Here is a 24,133-nt window from a genome sequence, read left to right as displayed (position 1 = left end):
CAAATACTTGTATGTGAGAAAACTCAACAGAAGCTGCCACATTTACTGGACTGCACAATTATTCCAGACCAGGCTGATCAGGTTTAGCTTTATCTCCAAGCATCTACTGCACAGCCCAGAATTCAATGGCAGCTCAAATTGGATGATTTTGACAGAGATTTTGCTTAATGATAATAACCATCTGAGCTAATCCTCAATGCCTTATCTGCTAGCTTCAAAGTGAACAACAACACTGCCTAAGAATATGCCAGTCAGTCAATCAGAATATCATTCATGTCTATATAACAAACTCATATGGAATAGAGAAAGGTAAAGTGCATACTCACACTTACAGGAACAACCTTAGGAGGCACAAAGGATTCAATATCTTTTTTTGTAATCCTTCCATCTGGTCCAGTACCTGAAACAACCCCCAAAGAAAAATACTACGTAAGAATTAAATCCAGCAAATAAATATAAGATAATGAATAGCTTGGTGTCTGCTTCACAAGCCAAAAAATGCTTAAAGCGGGGTTCCACCCAAATTTTGAACATTATCGCTATGCATTCTCTTCCTTGCCTAGATGCTGACATGCTGTGTAAAAAAATTTAAATCGCCGTAATTACCTTTTTTTTTCTAATCTTCTTAGCACTTCCTGGTTTTCCTCCCATGGGAGTAGGCGTGTTTCTAGCCTCTCCCAGACCTCCCACAGTCCCCTGGGAGCTAGTCTCAGGCTTCCCAGCATGCATTGTGCAACAGCATCATCACAACATCTCTGTGAATGCTGGGAGCACAGCATTCACCGCATCCAGGAAATACATGCTTGTGGGCTTCAAATGCCCACAATGAAGATGGAAACCACCTTCAGTGAATTTTATAAGTTAAACGAAATCGGACACAGGCGGACTTATTACACAGAACATGCGAGTAGATAATCATGAGAAGAAAAGTTTGTGAATGAACTCCAAAAAAAAAAAAACGACAGATAGGTGGACCCCCGCTTTAAGGCCTTTGCTCGTAGGGAATATAGGAAACATGTAAGTGATTACAAGCTGACCTGGATGTATTAGTTGACAAGCTACATCACAAATGACTGTTCAAAAGAATCAGATGACCACGCACCAGTTATTTCTGAATGTTATTCATTCATAAAAGCAATATACAAGAGATAGATGAAACCCTACTGCATTTCACACACACACACACACACACACACACACACACACACACGATTAAGTGCTTCTGTGCTTGAAATCTGTCTGAGGTCTCCACACCTCGTGTATTGCTTTTATGAATGAAATAAAAAGAGGTTTGGAAATAGCTGGTGTGTGGGTCTTCCAATTCTTTTGAATAGTAGTTGTAAGTAAATGAGAGACAGGCTGGCTTACAGCAGGCAAGCATGGGCCATCCTGGAGCGATGTTTTCTACGTGACAACTAAGGTTTAATATTAACAAATGTAAAGTTATGTACCTGGGGTTAAAACATGCACACATCATATGATCTACAATCTGGGGAAATAAAACTGCGTAGTAATGATGAAGAATTTGAAAGACCTGGTAGATCCTAGACTTAACATATAACACCAATCTGAAGCTTCCAGGGTGGAAGAGGACAACTAAATTACTGGAACGGAAGACCTCAACTATGAAGTAATATTAATATTTATATTGTATTCATTCAATTCAGTGGAAAAATGTTCATTTTATATCACTGCAAAACACCCAAGGTATCAACTGGAAGAGGCATTTACTCTCTGGACTAAAACAGAGCAAGGAACGATTAGGACCCTTGTCAGATTTTATTGATATTCAGGGCTCAGTTAGATGGATTTGCCTGCTGTCAACCAGACAAAAAGTGAGTGGAATACACCAACACAGACAGAAATAAAAAATAAAATTTATTTGGTTAGTAGAGTACAAGAAAGCTAGAACCTCTGTCAGATTGCATTTACATTTGTGTTGCTTTTGCAGTTTTCCACTCACTCTCTAACAGAGCTGCTAAAAAAAAAAAATCAAAGGTGTCCATTTATTATTGTGAGATAAGCAACTGTGTGGCAGTTCATGTAGCTGCCATGGGGATCGAAGATTCTGTTCTCTGCTCCTCATCGCAACACAATGAGAAGCTACCAGTAAAGTCAATACAAACTGCCAGTTTATTACGGTGCAATGCAAGCATCTGACTGTCCATATATGTAAAATGCCTTAAAATGTGGTGAAAGGGAGGATAGAAGAAGAGGGAAACAGGCAGCAATATGAAAGGAAAGCAGAGAAATTGCTCTGCCTCCTCTGTCACTGTACGGCCCTAATAAAAGTTAGGGCAGGCTATATAAGTAAATATTTATGTGTATACATAAACACACATATAAATATACTAGTATATACTCAGTGCCTTGAAAAAGTATTCATACCCCTTGAAAATTTTCCACATTTTGTCATGTTGCTCAGGGGGGCTGAATACCACACTTTTTACATATTTATTTGTAAAAAATTTGGAAAACCATTTCATTTTCCTTCCATTTCACAATTATGTGCCACTTTGTGTTGGTCTATCACATAAAATCCAAATAAAAATACATTTACCTTTTTGGTTGCAACATGAGAAAATGTGAAAAATTTTAAAAGGGGTATGAATACTTTTTCAAGGCACTGTATACATGGGGCTTTGTGGGATAGATGGCATTTAAAGCTGTGATTTCTTTGCAGTTTTAAGTATTGATGTTGCACTTGCTGACACCACAAGAATCTATTTTCTGACATTTGAGATACCCAAAACTTTGATTTCCTATATATATATATATATATATATATATATATATATATATATATATATATATATATATATATATATATATATATACACACACACACACACATATATATATATTATATATATATTATATATATATATATATATATATACATACATATACACACACATATACACACACACAACATGATAAAATGTAGCGGCATAATCTGTAGCATGCTGTAATATACCTTTTACTTGTTTTATGTCTATGCCTTTTTCTGATGCCAGCTTTTTGGCCAATGGACTCACAAATACCCTCCCTTTGGGTGCAGAGCTTGGTGCAGGAGGTGGTGCAGATGGAAAAGCTGCAGCTACTGGTGTGGCTGGTGGGAGACCTGCAGCCTGTAGATATGACAATTCAGAGGTAAATGTAAACACATGCATTTAAAAAAAGAAATTATGCAAGCTGCAATTGCCAACCTCTACTGTGGAGAATGAACATTACTGGTTGTCATGGTAATGCTCTGGCACCAATCATTTTGGAGTCTCCGACTGGGAACAGGTATAGTGATAATTAAATCTGAAGTTTTTTTAAACAATTTGTGACTCAAAAGTGCTGAAGCAAGACACAGCCAGGCAACCAGCATTTTCAGGGGGGCAGTAATGGCACCCATCATATTTCTCCTATATAACTTATGCTTTAGAAGTCTTGTCACACATAACCAAAACTTAGATTTGTGTAGCCGTTTATATATTGGAAGCTGGCTGCAGAGAATACAATAATTTTTGCTCTACCTATAAAATGTTTTTCTTAGAGTACATTGCAGGACACAAAGGCACTTCATGTTCATGACTACTTGGGATATCCCAAAGCTGTGCAACACATCTACAAAGCCACCTGCACAACAGTTTTGAACATCTACTTGATAGAGTTTAGTAAACGTGTGAAGACCAAGTAGCAACCTTACAAACTCGCACAACAAAAGCTTGATGCTGAATTGCCCAGGGAGCACTGACTCTCCTGGTGAAATGGACCTTAACTGGGAATTGAGGAACCTAACTCTTAATCCCAAAGGCCTGAGAAATAGATTGATACCCAATAGGCAAGGACCACCCAGCTGAGAGCAGCATCAGCACAAGCCAGAAGTGGCAGTCTCCTCTAACGAACAAGTGTCCAAAGAACTTGATGTAGGCACATCCATCACCTGACACTAAACCTGAGGCTTAGCTGAGCTAGGAGAAGTTAAGCCTGGGTGCAGAATTTCTGCCTATTCGGCCAGTGTTCATTCACTTGAAAGTGGAAGCATAACCCAAGTAGTTATGAATATGAAGTGCCCTGTGATGTACAAATAAGAAATATTATTTTTGGGATTAAATGATCATAAGATATACCTAAATCAATGCAGTGTTGTCATAAGGACAGTAGCTGGGGTCTGCTCCCTTTGCACTCAACGCTGGCACTGGTAGCACTAGCAATTCAATTTTTTTTTTTCCAAGAGTATCACCTCTTTAGGCCTAGAAGCCTACTGAAATGAATGTGAAAGAAATAGGAGGCACTAAAGTTAGTAGCCCTAGGAAGATGGACACTGGCAGACCTAGATTATAAATTTAAAAATAGTTCCCTGAGGAAGTAAGAGAATGAACACCCCAAAAACTCACACAACTTCCTGAATTACTTTTCAACCAATATAAACACTGGAAGAGGGCTGCCACGTCAATATGGAAGAAGTCTATGAATATATCCACCAAGAACCAGGTGGCAGTCAAATCTAAAAAAAACTAAACTCTTTAGGCTTATGCTGAAGGGTCAATCCTCTAGGGGCAAGGTTTATACTCCAAGGTCTGCTGTATTCCCCAACAACATTTATCAAAATCATTTTTTTTCCAATCTCCTGGTAAAGGTATATGTAAGCCCAAAAACGAAAAAAAAAAAAAACAAAATGCACCCACCAAATATAAGGATTGCTATAGGTGCAATATATTTTTTCTTGGCTTTATGTTTTTATTTAATAAAATGTTTTAATGTTAGAAAAGCAGGAGGGTGGCAGTTTGCATTTTGTAAGATAGCAGTTAAAAAAAAATATATATATAATAATAATGGTTAAATGTGACAACATAGGTTTAAAATATTTGCTTTATAATAATGTACCGGAGTGGAGGGAGCAGGCTTAATGTCTATGGCTCCAGCTGTCTCTTTGTAATCTGCAAAGCTTCCAACATCTGATTCTTTCTCCACTATGATACACAGAGGGGTTCCAAGTGGTACATCCCGTGTGCCTTCCGGTACCATTATTTTTGCCAAATATCCTTCTTCTTGCACCTCGAAACCTTGGTTAAACAGAGCAAAATGTATTTATTGTAACAGTGAACAGACACCAGTTCATACAAAAACAAAATTTAATTCTGTAAGAGTTAGTGTCAGTGTTGTAAAATATATTATATTACACATACATATATATATATATATATATATATATATATATATATATATATATATATATATATATATATATATATATATATATATATATATATATATATATATCTAGATAGATAGATAGATAGATATATTTTAATAGTTTAATAACTAAACTAAAACAGTACATGGGAATACGTTTAATCAAATACTTTTTAAAAAAGAAAATAGCATGTACATAACACACACACACACGTCCAGTATACCAAAAAGATTCAGTCATACAGTAAGCATAATAATAGGTACAGCATTAGATGCAAATAGGACATACTAGTGTACATTACAACTGTCAACAACGTTTTGGCAGGTTAAGAAACACTTTAAAACAACCTTTCATATGACCACTTGATAAACAAAACCCTCTATAAACAAAACCCTTGGGTGGACCTCTAAGTTTTATATGTTCTCTAATTATCATTCTAACATTCTGGGTGCAGCATGGCTGCTTGGTGGTTAGCATGGATGACTTGCTGTACTGAGGTTCTGAGGTCATACCCCAGCAAGGTCCCAACCTTTTAGGAAAAAATGTAATACATCACAATATTATCAAGCATTAAAACAAGTGATGACTAGGACACTGAAATGAATAGCATTAAGGTGGTTGTAAAGGCTGAAGGTTTTTTTTACCTTCATGCATTCTATGCATGAAGGTAAAAAACCTTCTGTGTACTGCTCCCCCCCCCCCCCCCCCCAATACTCACCTGAGTCCCCTCCCAATGTGCACGGGAGCCTCGGCTGTCTCAGGTCTCTCTCTCTTAAATGGCAGAGGCACAGCAGTGGGATCTATGGGCTTCCACTGCTGTCAATCACAGCCAGGGAGCCAATAAGAACAGAGCAGGGCTCGAGAGCAAGCATGCACCAGTGCCCCCATAGCAAGCAGCTTGCTATTGGGAGCAGTGGTCAAGGGGGAGGAGCCAGGAGTGCCAACAGGGGATCCGAGAAGAGGAGGATCGGGGCTGCTCTGTGAAAATGTCTTGCACAGAGCAGGTAAGTATGATACGTTTATTTAAAAAGAAAAACACTCCTTTAATTATGACTTTAAACAACATTTACAGTTGATACATTAACCACTTGCCGACCGCTGTACACTGATATACGTCGGCATAATGGCAGCGGTGGGCAAATGGGCATACCTGTACGTCCCCTTTAAGAGGCGGGGATAGCAGGCGCGCATGCCTGCCGCGTACAGCGTGACCACGCCCGCAGGACTCTATGTCCACCGGTCTCCCGACGATCGTGTCACGGAGCCGCAGAACAGGGAAGTGCCTATTTAAACAAGGCATTTCCCCGTTCTGTGGAAAAGATGATGCGCACTCCGGTGATTGCTCTTAAGAAGTATAATATTTATTGACAAAACACAGTGACCAAACGCAAATAAGAACAGTTGACGCGTTTCAGCCTATAATGCCTTAGTCATAACCACATTACAAACATGAAACTTTGAAAATAAATAGTAGCTCCAAGGATCACTGACTCCACCCATTAATTGTCTTAATTGACTACAGGCAATTATCCAAAAAAGGGGAATCAGCTATACTGCATATTGAGAGATCCATATGTATGCCACTATTTGTCACACACCTTAGAGTGATAATAAGTGCATGTGTGCACACACTCATGCACATATATATGATTAAAACACACCATGAAATACAAAAAAAAACTGTATTTTTTAAACAAGGTATTTCCCCGTTCTGGCTTGTGTCATGACAGAGATCGCTGCTCCCTGTTATCGAGCGCAGTGATCTCTGTCATGTGAGTTGAAGCCCATCCCCCTACAGTTAGAATCACTCCCTAGGACACACTTAACCCCTTCATCGCCCCCTAGTGGTTAACCCCTTCCCTGCCAGTGTCATTTACACTTTATTTATTTATAGCACTGATCGCTGTATAAATGACAATGGTCCCAAAATTGTGTCCGATGTGTCTGCCATAATGTCGCAGTCCCAATAAAATTCGCAGATCGCCGCCATTACTAATAAAAAAAAAAAATGAATAATAAAAATGCCATAAAACTATCCCCTATTTTGTAGATGCTATAACTTTTGCGCAAACCAATCAATATACACTGATTGCAATTTTTACCAAAAATATGTAGTAGAATACATATCGGCCTAAACTGAGGAAAAAATGTGTTTTTTTTATATACTATTTGGAGGATATTTATTATAGTAAAAAGTAAAAAATATTTGTTTTTTTCAAAATTGTCACTCTTTTTTTGTTTATAGCACAAAACATAAAAACCGCAGAGGTGATCAAATACCACCAAAAGAAAGCTCTATTTGTGGGGGAAAAAAAAAACGTCAATTTTGTTTGGGTGCAAGAATGACCGTGCAATTGTCAGTTAAAGCGACACAGTGCCGAATTGCAAAAAGTGCTCTTGTCAGGAAGGGAATAAAATCTTCTGGGGCTGAAATGGTTAAATGGCAAATAATATTGTAGCACTCTGTAGTATTACATTTTATAACAGGTGTTCTTTTACCTATTGTGGCTTTATCGGTTTCAATCTCTGCCAGCAGATCTCCTTCGCTGAGCTTCTCTCCAACCTTCTTTTCCCATTTCTGTACTGTTCCCATTGTCATTGTCGGTGATAGTGCAGGTAATAAGATCTATAGATGTGGAATATAACAGATCCAGTCTTAGTAAAAATGATGAAGAATGTCTTATGTAGTTCTGAGATCCTGGGTTCAATGCCTATGAGGCACCCTATCTTCATGAAGTTTGTGCATTTTTTTTTTTATTCATATAGATTAATTTATTGGTCCTAATGGTTTAAAACTGACCATAATGTGTGCAACTGTATGACTACGTTATGGAAAACTAACCTACAACTCCAGACAGATGGCAAAACAGACAGACAATTTTATATATATATATATATATATATATATATATATATATATATATATATATATATATATATATATATATATATATATATATATATATATATTTGGACACAAGCTCAGTTTTATTTTTTTCCCAGGTATTTACCAAAACAAAGTCAAGCTATAGTGCACACTCTCAGGTTTACTTTGAGGGCATTTACATCCAAATCAAAAAGGAAGGGTTTAGGAATTACAGCCCTTAAGAATAGCCCCCCCCCCCCTTTTTTCAAGGGACCAAAGTAATTGGCCAATTGAATCAAAGGTGTTTAACGGCCAGGTGTGGGCTAGTCCTTTGTGATGTCCTCATCAAATAAAGTGGAACTTCAGCAATTTTCTCATCTTTCCATCTATTAAATCTTCTGTCCTTGGTATTTTAACTTTGGATAGTAAAACATTTTTTTTCTGCCAGTAAATACCTTATACAGCCCACTTCTCGTTTCTTTTCTGGAAAAAATCCTAGGCTTATGACATACACAGCTCTCTCACTCTCACTTTTGTGAGAGTTTGCCAGGAAGGGAGGGGGGGGGGGGGATGAGTCATAAGAGGGCCAATGAAAGCTGCAGAGCTGGAGGTGTGTGTCTGTGTAAATCCAGGAAGTTAACAGGCAGCAGCTTCAGCTGCCCACAGTTAAAATGATTGCAGCCAGACTCAGTGGGGAGGGAGATTTCTGCAGCATAATTGGCAAGTACAGAATCGCAGTATATATAAAATAATATGCAAAGTGGTTGGAGGGAAGCTTCAAAAAGCAAAGATGTCTTTACTACAAATTATGTGAGCAGACTGCAGGTCCTCTTTAAGCAGGTAAAAGGTCTGGAGTTGATTCTAAATGTGGTATTTGCATTTGGAATCTATTGCTGTGAACCTACATCATGCGCTCAAAAAAGCAGTCCATGCAAGTGAAACAGGCCATTGTAAGGCTTCAAAAACGAAAAAAATCCATCAGAGAGAAAGCAGCAACATTAGGAGTGGCTAAATCAACAGTTTGGTACATTCTAAAGAAAGAAGAATGCACTTGTGAGCTCAGCACCGTAAAAAGGCCTGGACGTCCATGGAAGACAACAGTGGTGGATGATTGCAGGATCCTATCTATGGTAAAGAAAAACCCATTCACAACATCCAGACAAGTGAAGGACACTCTCCGGGAGGTGAAGCGTATCATTGTCAAAGTCTACAATCAACAGAAGACGTCACAAGAGCAAATACAGAGGGTTCACCATGAGGTGCAAACCATTCATAAGCCTGAAGAATAGAGAAGCCAGATTAAACTTTGCCAAAAAATCTAAAAAAGCCAAACCAGTTCTGGAAAAGCATTCTTTGGACATATGAGACTAAGATTAATCTGTACCAGAATGATGAGTAAAGAAAGAAAGAAAAGTGTGGAGATGGCTTGGAACAGCTCATGATCCAAAGCACACAACATCATCTGTAAAACATGGTAGAGGCAGTGTGATGGCACGGGCATGCATGGCTTCCAGTAGCACTGGGTCATTGAGGTTTATTTATGATGTGATAAAAGATAGAAGCAGCCGGATGAATTCTGCAGTGTTTAGAGATATACTGTCAGCCCAGATTCAGCCAAATGCAGCAAAGTTGATGGGATGGCGCTTCACAGTACAGATGGACAATGATCCAAAACACACTGCAAAAGCAACCCAGGAGCATTTAAAGGAGAAGAAGTGGAATATTCTGCAATGGTCAAGTCAATCACCTGATCTCAACCCATTTGAGCATGAATTTCACTTGCTGAAGGCAAAACTAAAGGCAGAAAGACCCACAAACAACTGAAGACAGCTGCAGTTTGAGCCTGGCAAAGCCTCAAAAGGAGGAAACACAGTCTGGTAATGTCCATGGGTTCCAGACTTCAGGCAGTCATTCTCAACAAAATATTAAAAATTAATATTTTATTTAGTATTATATTCATTTGTCCAATTACATTTGAGGCCCTGAAAATGGGGGGGGGGGGGACTGTGTATTAAAATGGTTGCAGTTCCTAACAGCTGTGGATAAAAGCTGAAAGTCTGCACTTTCATTTGAATTGTTTCGTTTTAATTTTATTCTGGTGGCACACAAAGCCAAAAGTATGAAAATTGTGCCTGTGTCCAAATATATATGGACCTAACTGTATATGTTTCCTGTTTCACCTGTCAAAGATTTGAAATAATACAATTCTATTCAGTCAATTTTGTGCTTTGCACCCCCCCCCCCTCCCCCCCCCCCCTTTAGGGGAGCAAGAAATAAGGTTAGTATTGTGCTTATTCCTATCCTTCTAGACAAAACAAGTATTTCGCCCTTGCAGTGCGAGGGAGGGGGTGCAGTGCAGGGGTAAATATTAAAGGAACTTGTTTAGCTTTAAGATGTATTGGAGGTCCTGCATTACACCTCATCTTGGTAAAAGCCAGCACTCACTTAGATACATAAACCTGGCTTGCTACTGTCCAAAAATATATATCTTGAAAAGGATAAATTACGTCTCCTTGTGCTTTTCTTCAATAAAGAAATATGTAGCAGATAAATAGCAGGCACGGATTATGTTACATAACATAATAAATTCACAGGGGTGCCAAGGTTACCTTTAAGTGTGTAGGATAGGAACTGCCAGGGGCTTGAACCGATGCTGGGGGTGGTGCCTGGGCAGCTGCTGTTGGGGTGCTTGAAGGGGCAGCAGGTGCAGGAGCAGCTGCAACAGTGTCCAAGGTGTAGTTTTTGAAGGCATCAATTAATTCTGGCCTATGGAATAACAAACAAAATCACTCAGAATAGCAAATGATCCTTATATTACGGAACCTTAAAAATGCCATAGTCAAGGTAGTGATACAGATTTTATAGATTTGTACATCTGGGAAACAGATATACCAGTAGGATTAGTTTAAATGTTTTCTACAATTGCGGTACTTATAGATACTTATGCTTTGGCAGTTCTATCATGTGTTCGGTTGATTGAGAAGAGTTTTTTTTTTCTTTTTTTTTTTTTTAATTAATTAAATGGTCCTCTTTAGAGCAAACTGTCTCACTTAGATCCTTTCACACTGAGGCAGTTTTCAGGCATTTTAGCGCTAGAAATAGCGCCTGAAAACTGCCTCCCATTCATTACAATGGGTGCTTTCACAACCGGGCAGGACGTTCGGAAAAGTCCTGCAAGCAGCATCTTTGGGGCGGTTTGAGAGCGCTGTATACAGTTCTCCCAAAACGCTCCTCACCATTGCAATGAATAGGCAGCGCTTCCGATGTGCATGAAAAGTACTTCAGAAGCGCTGCAACACAGGAGTTTTTAACCCCTTCATTGGGGTTAAAAGCGCCGCTAAAACAAGCAGCGCTTTAGCGCTAACGCAGCTGCGGCCCCAGTGTGAAAGGGGTCTTAGCACTCAAAGTATAAGAGGTTATTGTAATCACCGGTTTAAGGATCTATAGAACAAAAGCAGAGGATGCAATGAAATATGCTTCGGTCCCGGCAATCATTATCATCGACCAGGGAGGGCTTTTTTTTTTTTTTCAAAAACAAGGAGTCCACTTTAAAATGAAAAAAAAACAGATGACAATTAGGGATGGGCCGAACACCCCCCCGGTTCGGTTTGCACCAGAACATACCGAACAGGCAAACAATTTGGCAGAACACACGAACATCGTTAAAGTCTTCGGGACACGAACATGAGTAATCAAAAGTGCTAATTTTAAAGGCTTATATGCAAGTTATTGTCATAAAAAGTGTTTGGGGACCTGGGTCCTGCCCCAGGGGACATGTGTCAATGCAAAAATTTTTATCTAAAACAATCGTTTTTTCAGGAGCAGTGATTTTTTTTAATGCTTAAAGTGAAAAAATAAAAATGAAATATTCCTTTAAATATCGTACCTGGGGGGTGTCTATAGTATGCCTGTAAAGTGGCGCATTTTTCCCGTGTTTAGAACAGTACCACAGCAAAATTACATTTCTAAAGGAAAAATTGTCATTTAAAACTGATCGGGGATGTAATGAATTGTCGGGTCTCGGCAATATAATTAAAAATCATTGAAAAAAAAAAAAAAAAGGGAGCATGGGATCCCCCCCCCCCCCAGTCCATTACCAGGCCCTTTGGGTCTGGTATGAATATTAAGGGGAACCCCAAACCAAAATGTTAAAAAAATTGCGTGGGGGTCCCCCTAAAATCCATACCAGGCCCTTCGGGTCTCAAATGGAAACTAAGGGGAACCCTGCGCCAAATTAAAAAAAAAAATGGTGTAGGGGTCCCCATACCAGACCCTTATCCGAGCACGCAACCCGTTTGACCCCACCCCCTTCTGACGCCACGGGAAAGCCATAGGGAAGTCCCTGTGGCATCAGAGGGGGGCGGGGTCACCAGGTGGCTCCACCCTAAGTTATATAAGAACTGTCACAAGCACAGAAGCGTTACACAGCGGGAGCTTCCCATTGAGGCAGATCGTCCGGATGACGAAGCGGGGAAGAAAAAGGCGGAGGAAAAGGCAGAGGACCGGAGGAAGAAGCAGAGGAAGATGGAGGAAGAAGCGGGGGAAGAAGAAGGAGGAAGAAGGAGAAAACTGAAGGAAAACCAGAAGAAGAAGATGTAGGAAAAAGCGGGGGAAAGAAGAAGCCGACATTATTAATAACAGAATTGTCAAAAAACGGCTATTGTCTTTTTTAACCCTTAGACACTTTTTTGTGAAATGGTAGAGGTACAAATTCACACGGGGGCGGGATCTGGGTGTCCCCTTGTTAAAGGGGGCTTCCAGATTCCAATAAGCCCCCCGCCCGCATTCCCCTACAACCACCGGGCAAGGGTTGTGGGGATGAGGCCCTTGTCTGGGGGGGGGATTCCATGCTTTTTTTTTTTTCAATGATTTTTATCTATATTGCCGAGGCCCGACAATTCATTACAGCCACGATCAGTTTTAAATGACAATTTTTCCTTTAGAAATGTCATTTTGCTGTGGTACTGTTCTAAACACGGGAAAAATGCGCCACTTTACAGGCATACTATAGACACCCCCCAGGCACGATATTTAAAGGAAAATTTTTCTTGTTTCACTTTAAGCATAAAAAAAAAAATAAAAATAAAAAAAATCACTGCTCCCGAAAAAAAAAAAATTTTTAATTGATACATGTCCCCTGGGGCAGGACCCAGGTCCCCAAACACTTTTTATGACAATAACGTGCATATAAGCCTTTATGATGAACACTTTTGATTTTTCATGTTAGTGTCCCATAGACTTTAACAGTGTTCCGGCGGCTTTCGAATTTGCCTGGAACACCGCATATTGTTCGGTGTTCGCAGAACATCCGAACAACCAAAGTTCGGCCCTAACTTATGCTCGGGCCGAACCGTTCGCCCATCCCTAATGACAGCTAGCTCTAAGCGGAAAACATGACTGGTCAGGGATAAACCTTATAATTTTAATGCAGGTTCGCAGTTTTACAGAGTTAGTTCTGTAGATCCCTCATTGACTCCCTAAAAAATTGGGTGTTGATTTTAGAAACCTTTTGCGCAACTGGAATTATAGATTTGTAAATTATATGTTAAAGACACTGGAGTTGATTTACTAAAACTGGAGAGTGCAAAATTTGGTGCAGCTCTGCATAGAAACCAATCAGCTTCCAGAATTTTTTGTCAACCCTTAATTGAACAATCTGAAGTTAGAAGCCGATTGGCTACCATGCACGGCTACACCAGATTTTGCACTTTCCAGTTTTAGCAAATCAACCCGACTGGCAAACAAAAATGAGCTTACACTGTATACAATATAAGTAATATCAATGGATATGTGCTTGTCACTCACCTGTCAACAGTGATGCAAATTATGGCACCAATTGCAACATCTTTTGTCCCCTCTGGCACCAGGATTTTGGCCAGGTAGCACTCCTCCAAACTTTCAAATCCAACTGTAGCTTTGTCTGTCTCAACCTATAAAACAATATTTTTAATGACAGTAAGTCAGAAAATTCCATAAATTACCATACCGGTTGCTGTAAATATATATCTATATCTTTCCTGCACCACTTCCCTGGATTCAAAGTGCTTGCAATAACAGGCTTCTGTGATTAAAATAGGAGTCCTTTGAACATTTTTACTCCAGAAGAGTGTGGTAATGTATGGGGCTGCTAAATACGCAGACAGTACCTTCATCAGATTGGATGCAGGCACTGTTCAGCATGCAATTTTCTGACCACCTCCTATAAAAAAACCAGCAGGCCCACCCACTCTTAGAATTTTAATTGATTCAGTGGAATTGGCCAAAGTTCTAATAGTGTATGGCTAGCTTAACAGTTGTTACCTATGAGGGATACTTGTAGCTACTGATTTTTAGTTTTCCTATAGCATTATTTATAGCTTTTTTTGTCATTACATAACAGAAAACACTGGGCACAAGCCATAAGAGAATAGATACGGCACATTGTAAAATGGTCGGCATTGGACTTTCAAGTCACAAGCATACAATTTGGAAGTACATATACTATTGTACCAATATAAAAAGACGTAGATGAAGGTAGGCTTGAACTCTAAATTTTCGATTAAAGAATTGCTGGATAGGTGCAATGAAAGTCCAGGGGTCCCATGTGAATTCTACTTTCTGTAGGATAATTGGACAGCTGTACTAGAGGGGTGTCACTGACTAACTTGCACTGACTAACGAGAAGTGCCTTTTTGATGGGCAAATAGAAGAACCCCATGAGGTTCCTTTTTAACCCCTTCCCGACCAGCCGCCGCAGTTGTACTGCGGCAGGTTGGCTCCCCTGGGCGAACCGACGTAGCTGTACGTCGATTCGCCTTTTGACCACTAGGGGGTCAAACAACTATGAACAACAAATCGGTCTCCTCACCCAGGCAGTCCCATCCCCCCACAATTAGAATCACTCCCTAGGTAATACAGTTAACACCTTGATCGTTCCCTACTGTTAACCCCCTCCCTGCCAGTGACATTTACACAATAATCAGTGCATTTTTATAGCACTGATCTCTGTATAAATGCCAATGGTCCCAAAAGCGTGTCAAAGGTGTCTGATCTGTCCGCCATAATGTTGCTGTCCCGATAAAAATCGCAGATTGTCGCTATTACTAGTAAAAAAAAAAAAATTAATAATAATAATAAAAATGCCATAAATCTTTCCCCTATTTTGTAGACGCTATAACTTTCAATTGTCAGTTAAAGCGATACAGTGCCGTATCGCAAAAAATGCTGCTGCAGATCGCAACTCCAGTGAGTTTCAAAACCACACAGAACATGAGTATCCTGCACTGTGTTCTGGTCTGAACAGACTCTCGGACCAGTTTATAACTGTGTTCAACTAAAAAAAAACAAAAAAAGGAATCCAGAAGCCTCAATTTTGTGATAGTTAAAGAAATACAATGTATCAAAGTAAAACATTTAGAAATCAAACCTCAGCAATCAGATCCCCCTCACTGATTTTCTCGCCTTCCTTCTTTTCCCATCGTGCAATGGTTCCCATCTGCATTGTGGGGGAGAGTGCAGGTAAAGGCACCTGTACAAAGAAAAGATCCATTAGTAAATAAAATGTTCATTTGTAAATACATAAGACTTTTGTTACATTCGATTGCCAATTATTCCTTGCCAAACAACCTGTGTGTGCATTCTACAGAAGATCTAGCTGATGGGTAATGAATGTGATGCGACAGACGAGGGTAGACTGGCACTGAAAAACATTGGTGGCTTCAATCCTCTGCAAGTGTAATGAATGAAAACCAAGCTCTTTGACAAACTCTGTATGGAACTAAATCAGCTTTCTCAATCTTTTCAACACAGATGAACCCTTGAATTAACTGTCTGTTCTCAGGGAACCCTTGCTAAAAATTACTATATCTACAACTCATGATACATTAGTGTGATGGTCAGCAGGAAGAATTACCCCATTAAAAATAGCTACAAGATCAGTGGTGTCAGTAGGAACTTATCTGAGAGGCAGAAATTGTTCATTACTTAAAGCGGGGGTTCACCCACACCGCCAAAAAAAAAAAAAAATATTAAAAGCCAGCAGCTACAAATACTGCAGCTGCTGACTTTTAATACATGGCCACTTACCTGTCCCGGGGTCCAGCGATGTCGGCAGGGGACGCCGAGAACCCGCTCGGTTCTCGGCAGCTGCCGCCGCCATCCTAGGTGAGGGAATCAGGAAGTGAAGCGTTGCGGCTTCACTTCCCGGTTCCCTACTGCGCACGCGCGATTCGCGCTGCGCGTCCCAAGTGGTCCCCGCTCTCTGCTGGGAGCTGTGTGTTCCCAGCAGACAGCGTGGTGGGGACGGGAAGAGGCATAGACTCCCATGGGAGTCTATGCCGGAAGTGGGTGCAAATACCTGTCTTAGACAGGTATCTGCACCCCCCTCCCCCCTGAAAGTTGCCAAATGTGACACCGGAGGGGGGGGAGGGTTCCGAAAAGCGGAAGTTCCATTTTTGTGTGGAACTCCGCTTTAAAGTGTTACTAAACCCAGGACCCTGCATTCACTAAATCTGGTCTCCCACAGTACACAGAACATGGAAATGCAATTATTTTAGTAAATATAAACACCTTTTCTCATTAGCAGCATATAGCAGTCTTGTGACTTCTATCGGTGTGTGGTTAAAGCTTGGAGGAGTTTTCATTCTGCTCTCACGGTCCTATAAAACTTCAGGACCCCTAACCCTCTGTCTGGACAGTGCTGATTGGCCCTGTGCTGATCACATACACTTTCCCAAGAAGAAAAAAAACTCTAGCAATACACACCAAACTGAGCATGTGCAGCCTGACTCCTTCCATTGAAATTATCCGGAGAGGAGTTGGAGACACTGGAAGAAGGTGAAGATCAGAGAAGACAGGATCAAACAGCCTTTTTACACAATGCAGAGGATTAACCCCCTAGGTTCCAAAGTGAGTATAACAAGCACGCTTTACTGCACATACACACTGACTACTGTTGTGGATTTAGTAACACTTTAAGGAACCCTTAGCAGCCTCTGGAGGAACCCACGTTGAGAAACCCTGCTCTTAATGGACCAATATTTGGCCAAAATGCACCCAAACTAGGATGAAGGGTTAAATTAAAAGCTGCAAGACATAAAAAAAAAAAAAAAAAAAAAAGCAGAAAAAGACGAATGAGGGTATTATGTGGCTGGCATGCAATAGATTGGATTGGATTGTAGCATTCTTTGTATAATCGAATACTGCTAATATTCAAATGGTCTATATGTAGTTATAAGAAGCTTTCAAGTATTGGACTTTTAAAATGATGCTGTAAATAAGATGCACAGTTATGTTCAATATAATATATGTCAGGTGAGCGATTATCTCCCAGGGAACAAAAACCGAACTTCCATTATCATTAGCCCTCATGCACACAGGCTGTTAAAAAAACGTTATGAAAACGCCAGTATCTTTGCAGTGATTTTTTTAAACTTTTTTCAGCTTTTTTGCAATAGCGTTTTTTAGCGTTTTTGAGCGTTTTTTTTTTTTTTCAAATTTTTTTTTTTTTTTCAATGGATCAAAAACGCTAAAAAACGTTGGTGAATGACGTTTTTCAGCGTTTTTCAGCGTTTTTCAGCGTTAGAGCGTTTTTACAGCTGAAAAACGTCTTTCAGAACCCACTGGTCCTGGGTTTTTTTTACAGCTTAAAAACGCCTATGCCACTTGCAGCTCAAAAACGCCTAGGTGGGCATGAAGCCATAGACTAACATAGACAGGCCTTTTTAAGCTGCAAAAAAAGCTCAAAAAAGCAGCTGTAAAAACGTCCGTGTGCATGAGGACTTAGTGGAATTAACCCATCACAGCCCATAATGCTGCTGAAAGTCCACTGTTACCATGGGAGATACACAATGGCACCGCCAGCAAGTGAACAGCTTCATAGAGTAATACAAGTAGAATGGTAGCAGTTCTGAAGCTGATAGAAACTTTATGTACATGATATCTCTTTTACCACATCCAGTCTACACTATATGTTTACAGGGCTGGAGATCTCCTCCATGCAATAATTCTCCCTCTCAGTCTACACACAGCCGTGATCTCTCCTTCTCTTCTATAGATTCCTTCTGCCCTTCATCTGCCCCTCCCCCCATACACCTGCTCCTAGAATACTTGTCTTGGTCTTTTGGCTAAGATCAAGTGTAGTATCTGTTTTTATCAGTTGCCAGGAGGTGGCGCTTGCTTCCCTCCCTAATCTACGGCGAGGTGGATTAGGGGTGGCGGTGGCTACGCAAAACCTCTTGGTGTAAAGGCAACCTGGAGTGATTAGAAATAGCTGAAAGGGAAGCCTTCTGATGGAAATGGAGAACCATTGGGTCCGGCTAAAGGGTCGGGTCCCTGGCCTTCTGGCCTAGATTGGCGTGGTCCTAGCTCTAGTCAGTTTTTCGGGAGAGAACACAAGGCCCCCCTGGGGGGGGGAGGGGGCGGTTAGTATCTCCTGAATGTAATTAGGCAGAAGCGACGGGAGCGGTGGTTGAGCCTTAGGGTTAGGGGCTCTCCCTAAGCTCTCAGAACTCCAGGCCTTCCTGGCTGGGGTGGGGGCTGTGCTGGTCTGGGACAAAAAGCCTGTGGTGAATGTGCCCCTGAAGTGGCAGTTCAGGGGTGCCATACAATCACTGTGAGTGAGGGTCACTTTGATGTATGGCACCATGGTCACTTCACCAAACACGTTTTTTTACACCTGCCTCTAGGGCCGAGCCTTTTGGCTAGGACCAGTGGAAATTTTTATTCCTGACCGAAGGGCCTGGCCATTGTATTGCACAATGGTCACTCTTTCCACAATGGTCACTCTTCCTTCTACCCACTTTCCTATTTATTTTACCCCCGTCTTCGTCACTTTTTGTACCTTTTTGTTTGATGTGTTACACGTTTGTCACTGTGTGATGAGTAGGGTGCGGGTCCTCGGACTTGCCCTGAAAGTCTTGGGAGGGGGTGGACATAGGCCTTTTGGCTTGGTTCACCCTCTTTCATGGGGTCTCCCTTCGGGGGAGTCCCACCGAGTACTTGGGTGGGTCTGCTTCGGCAGACCTTCCAGAGAAAGGGGGTCTGTCTGGTTTCAGCCAGACGGACCCAAGTGAAGTACCTCCGTCTCCGTCTGTAGCCTAACGCCCCGGGGGATCAGGGTAAGGTCCTTCCTCGGGAGGACCGTGTAGCACCCTTTGCACGTTTTTGTGTATCACTCTTTACGTGTGTGCATTTTTTTTGGCACCGGTGGAGTTTTTTGGGTGTGTTTCACACTCCACGGGCTTTAAAAAAAAAAAAAAACTTGTCCTAAAGTACATCTGCCAGGAGTGACATTTGAGGACTGCCAATGCAAACCTCCTTCCACAATGCTTGTTGCTTGGCTGTTTGTCTTTCGTCAGGACTCAGGAAGCACCAACATATAAGTATCAGCATTTCCCAGAGCTCAGCAATGGCAGTCTGCTTATCTTTGTCATGAAAAGTTGCCTTCAAAGCTGAACTCCATGAAATAGATAAAATCTCCCCTTACAATGGGGCGCCTGGTACTGCAAGGGTCCAGTGCTCCATTAGTCTAAGGGTGGTTTCACACTGGGGCCGCCGAGCGTTAGCACTACAGCGCTGCTCGTTTTTGCGGTGCTTTTCGCCCGCTAGTGTGGCGCTTTTAACCCCCGCTAGTGGCCGAAGAAGAGGTTAAAAGCGCCCGTGTTGCAGCGCTTCCAAAGTGCTTTTCATTTCAATGGGCAGGGCGTATTGGGATCAGTGTATACCTCTAAAAACACAGTGCCATGTGGTTTGGTGTGGCGTACTTTTTGCATGTGTCTGTTTGGCAATCCATTGCACACATTGTGATGCGAGATGACTCTTAGCCTAGGTTCACACTGACAGCGGGAATGAAATCGTATGAGTTCAGTTGCAGTCGCACAATTTCATTCCTGCATGTCAGTCCTGACTTCGGGGGCAATTTCAGAGACATCTTTGATTGCTGCACAAATGGCAATGGAAATCGCACCCCAAAGTCGCCAAAAGTAGAACACAAACTACTTTTGGGATTCGGACGGTGCCATTGCTGGCAATTACCGCCGATTTGACATGTCAAATTGCATGCCAAATCGCTCCAATGTGAACCTAGGCTTAAAGCAGGAACATCTAAATGCCAGAAAAAACTATCGGGGAGGCACAACATTTTTTTATACTACTAAACGTGGAAGTGCCAGTGTAAATGAGGCCTAATGTTCCGTACACACGGTCGGATTTTCCGACAGAAAATGTGTGATAGGACCCTGTTGTCGGAAATTCTGACCGTGTGTGGGCTCCATCACACATTTTCCATCGGATTTTCCGACACACAAAGTTTGAGAGCAGGCTATAAAATTTTCCGACAACAAAATCCGTTGTCGGAAATTCCAATCGTGTGTACACAAATCCGACGGACAAAGTGCCACGCATGCTCAGAATAAATAAAGAGATGAAAGCTATTGGCCACTGCCCCGTTTATAGTCCCGACGTACGTGTTTTATGTCACCGTGTTTAGAACGATCGGATTTTCCGACAACTTTGTGTGACCGTGTGTATGCAAGACAAGTTTGAGCCAACATCCGTCGGAAAAAAATCCTAGGATTTTGTTGTCGGAATGTCCGAACAAAGTCTGACCGTGTGTACGGGGCATAAGATGTATTACTTTCCTTAACCCACAGTCGTAGTTGCTATGAACCCCGCATTGTACATGGAGCAGGTGAGCATGCGACCAGGGCTGAGAGCACCTTAGAGATGTGGAATTGCTGGACTGGTTACATAGATGGAGGGAGCCTGCTGGAGCCAGGGATGAAGCAAGTATTACACCTTCTCCCTGCACCCCTAGACTAAACACGTATTAGCGATTGTCTAATTCCCGGAGTTCAGCTTTAAAGTGTATGTAAAGTCAAGCTGTATTTTTATTATGTCTGGCATCATATCTCGCTGTATACCATTTCCTTACACGAGTAACGGACGCAAAGTTTCTTGCCTGCAGATCCTGCCAGTAATAGCCCCTTTTGTTGCACACTGACAATGCTAAGCCACGGCTCACAGATCGCATCAGCGTCATCAGCGCTCCTATCATTGTTGGGTGCCCTGTAGTTCCACAACAGCTGGAGGGCCACAGGTTGAGCACCTATGAGGACCAAAAAACACACGACCGCTCCAAAGAAGCTTAAGTCTTGTTTCAAGCTTCAAGTGGCATGGCACTCAAGTATGAACAGACCCCATAGGATACGACAGGAATCCCCATGTTAAAGCTGAGCTTCATCCAAAAGGGGAAGTTCCACTTCAAGTTCTCCTTTCCCAAATTTGGCATGTCATTTTTAGGGGAGGGGAGAGAAGCTGGTACCTAGTTTTGAAAGGTAACCATTCCCACTCAGATCACCTAGCCAATCAGAGGGGAAGTTCTCTTCCTTCCCTTCCCCACAGTCTTCTGGGACATGTCACGTGTCCCAGAAGACTGCCAGACCATTCATAAAGTGCAGGGCGCCTCGCACATGTGCAGTGAGCGATTGGCTGTGAAGCTGAAAGCAGCATAGCCGGCTGCCCACAGTTAGGATGGCGACACCAGGTACCCGAAGGCTAGTAAAGAACTGGTCCAGGTATGTGGGCAGCTGTCTATATACTACAGGTAGCTGCTGACTTCTTATTTTTTTTTCAGAGTAAATAACTACTTTAAAGCGGAGTTTCACCTGGGAAAAAAAAAATAAATAAAAGTCAACAGCTACAAATACTGCATATAAGGACACTTGCCTGTCCTGGGAGCCCGCGATGTCGGCATCCGAAGCCAACCTGTCCCTTGGCTCCAGGTGCAGGCGGCATCATTACTAAGGGAAACAGGAAGCGAAGCCTTGTGGCTTTCACACTGCGTATCACTGTGTTTTCTGAATGGTCCCTGCTGTCTTCTGGGACCTGTGTGTGTCTCCCAGAAGGCGGGGGGGGAAATCGGACATTGGGTAGTTCATCCCACAACGTGCAGCGATCTTTCCCTGGAAGTGGGAGCACATACCTGGATTTGACAGGTATCCGCTCTCTGCTACCCCCTGAAAGGTGCCAAACGTGGCACTGGAGGGGGGGGGGGGGGATCCGATTCAGCGGAAGTACCATTTCTGGGTGGAACTCCGCTTTAAGCATTCCAGCACTTGCTTCAAATTGTAATCCACGGGTCAAATGTCTTCTTATGTGTTAGGGCTTGTTTACATTAGTGCCAATGGCTCTCAATTATCTAAAAAGTGATCCACACTTGGATCACTTTTTCAGAGGCCCTGTACAGGCAGTAAGGAGGTGATATGTCGCCTTCTCATGGTCTGTTTTACCCCCTAAATACTGTACTATTGTGCTGCAACCGCATGAATTGCAGTGTCACCCCATTCCCTTGAATTACAATCTGCTGAACACAAGGGGGTAGAATTCCTGCCATGTACACTCCCCACCGGGACCTTTTCAGTCCCTGCGTGTGGGCAGATGTGCCAACTGGCTCTGTCATGGGCACATCTACCCGTCACCACAGGGGGAGGAGACTGGCCAAATCGGGACTGAAGATCCACTTTAAAAGGAGATTGGACAGTATATGGTCATGTTACAGGAGATTATACAATCTGATTGGACAGTATATGGTAGAGTTGCCACCTCATCCCTTTAAACCCGAACACATATGAAATATACAGGTTCTGAGACTAATTTAGTGCAGATAAGGCACCAAGTGAGTTTAATTACCACCTTAATCAGCCACAGAACCTGTGTAATTAATATGTGTTCGGGTTTAAAGGGATGAGGTGGCAACTCTAGTATATGGTCATGTTACAGGAGATTATACAATCTGATTGGACAGTGTATGGTCATGTTACAGGAGATTATACAATCTGATTGGACAGTGTATGGTCATGTTACAGGAGATTATACAATCTGATTGGACAGTGTATGGTCATCTTACAGGAGATTATACAATCTGATTGGACAGTGTATGGTCATCTTACAGGAGATTATGCAATCTGATTGGACAGTGTATGGCTATCTGCTCTCTCTCCTCCCATCAGCATGCAGCCTGGTATTGGTCTGCAGATGTGGAACTACAAGTCCCAGCAGCACTGTACAGGCAGGTAGGGGGTAGAAGCACAGATCCTGCAGACACTCTGATTAGTGAACTACAATTCCCAGCATGCCTTGGCACTTCTGCGCACGCAGGGTCCTCTGGGACTTGTAGTCCTCCCTCTTACCTTCTGGTGGGGAGGATAGCTGTACCACCTCCGCCCAGTCTCCTCTCCCCTCCTCCCATGTAGTCGGCCTCCTCCGGGCACACCGGCTGGCACACAGTCCAGGGCTCTGAGGCGGCAGCCGGCGCTCATATGATACCTCCGCACTCGGGCCGCCGTGTTCCCGTGTCCCCGGGCCGGCAGGGCGGAGCGGAGCGGGCCGCGGAGCCTCAGGCACAGGCGGAGCATGTCTGCAGAGGGAACACTCAAGGCCTGGCTTCTCTCCTTCTTCAATGACCTCCCCGGCGATCCGGGAACACTCACGGCAGATGCTCCCACCTCCACGTTCCCCTAGGGGGCGCGCTCACATCGCGAGAGTCATCGGGTGCCATTTTGGTACACCCGCGACCGTAAAAATGTACTGAGTGACACGTTTTCTTTTCAGATGCTAGATATCGGATGGTCTCGGTCACACAAAGTATTCGCTATTTATTTACTCAGTTGTACAATATTATACGGTGTGGAGGTTGTCACGGAGATTGTGCACGCTGATTGAGAGGATCAAGATGGCTGTGAGAGTCTTCCGGTGGCTTAGTGTTCAATTAACCCCGAGGAGATGGGTGGAGCAAGATGGCTGACGGCGTGGTGTCGTCTAGTCGTAAGATCGTTAGGGTGGGTGTGTGCGGGGCGTCGCTGCCAATGACAGCAGAGACAGGGTGACACCTGGAGGAATGTCACTACATCGCTCTCTGATTGGATAGAAGACTGAATGTGTTGTATTTACTCTAATAATAGTTTTATTAGTTATCTCAGCAGGTAATAAGACAAAAACAGAACACGGTGAGTTCCAAGCAACATATAGAAAATACAGACATTTTAGCAGTAGGTGGAGCAAGATCATTGGGAGGAAGGAGAGCGCTGCTTCCAGTTGAGGGC

The 24,133-nt window shown here is 42.3% G+C and overlaps 1 protein-coding gene across 2 annotated transcripts in view; it reads right to left on the bottom strand.

Annotated features, from left to right (window-relative positions):
- Nucleotides 1-23,568, bottom strand: part of DLAT (dihydrolipoamide S-acetyltransferase) — a 59,256-nt gene extending 35,688 nt beyond the window's left edge. The window contains exons 1-8 of one of the 2 annotated variants that reach the window (XM_073602440.1): nucleotides 23,222-23,568; nucleotides 15,460-15,561; nucleotides 13,860-13,984; nucleotides 10,664-10,820; nucleotides 7,688-7,814; nucleotides 4,879-5,057; nucleotides 2,978-3,131; nucleotides 327-400 (exon numbers count right to left, since the gene is read on the bottom strand). In XM_073602440.1, coding sequence (XP_073458541.1) covers nucleotides 327-400; nucleotides 2,978-3,131; nucleotides 4,879-5,057; nucleotides 7,688-7,814; nucleotides 10,664-10,820; nucleotides 13,860-13,984; nucleotides 15,460-15,561; nucleotides 23,222-23,446 — 1,143 coding nt within the window. In that variant the 5' untranslated portion in view covers nucleotides 23,447-23,568. The remainder of the gene's footprint in view (nucleotides 1-326; nucleotides 401-2,977; nucleotides 3,132-4,878; nucleotides 5,058-7,687; nucleotides 7,815-10,663; nucleotides 10,821-13,859; nucleotides 13,985-15,459; nucleotides 15,562-23,221) is intronic. The other variant, XM_073602441.1, reaches the window with a different exon arrangement.
- Nucleotides 23,569-24,133: the final 565 nt, after the last annotated feature.

This window comes from Aquarana catesbeiana, linkage group LG10 (assembly GCF_042186555.1).
Source record: "Aquarana catesbeiana isolate 2022-GZ linkage group LG10, ASM4218655v1, whole genome shotgun sequence".
Classification (NCBI taxonomy): Eukaryota; Metazoa; Chordata; class Amphibia; order Anura; family Ranidae; genus Aquarana; species Aquarana catesbeiana.
The sequence above is the reverse complement of the archived record's forward strand: the minus strand, read 5'-3'. Positions and strand labels throughout refer to the sequence as shown.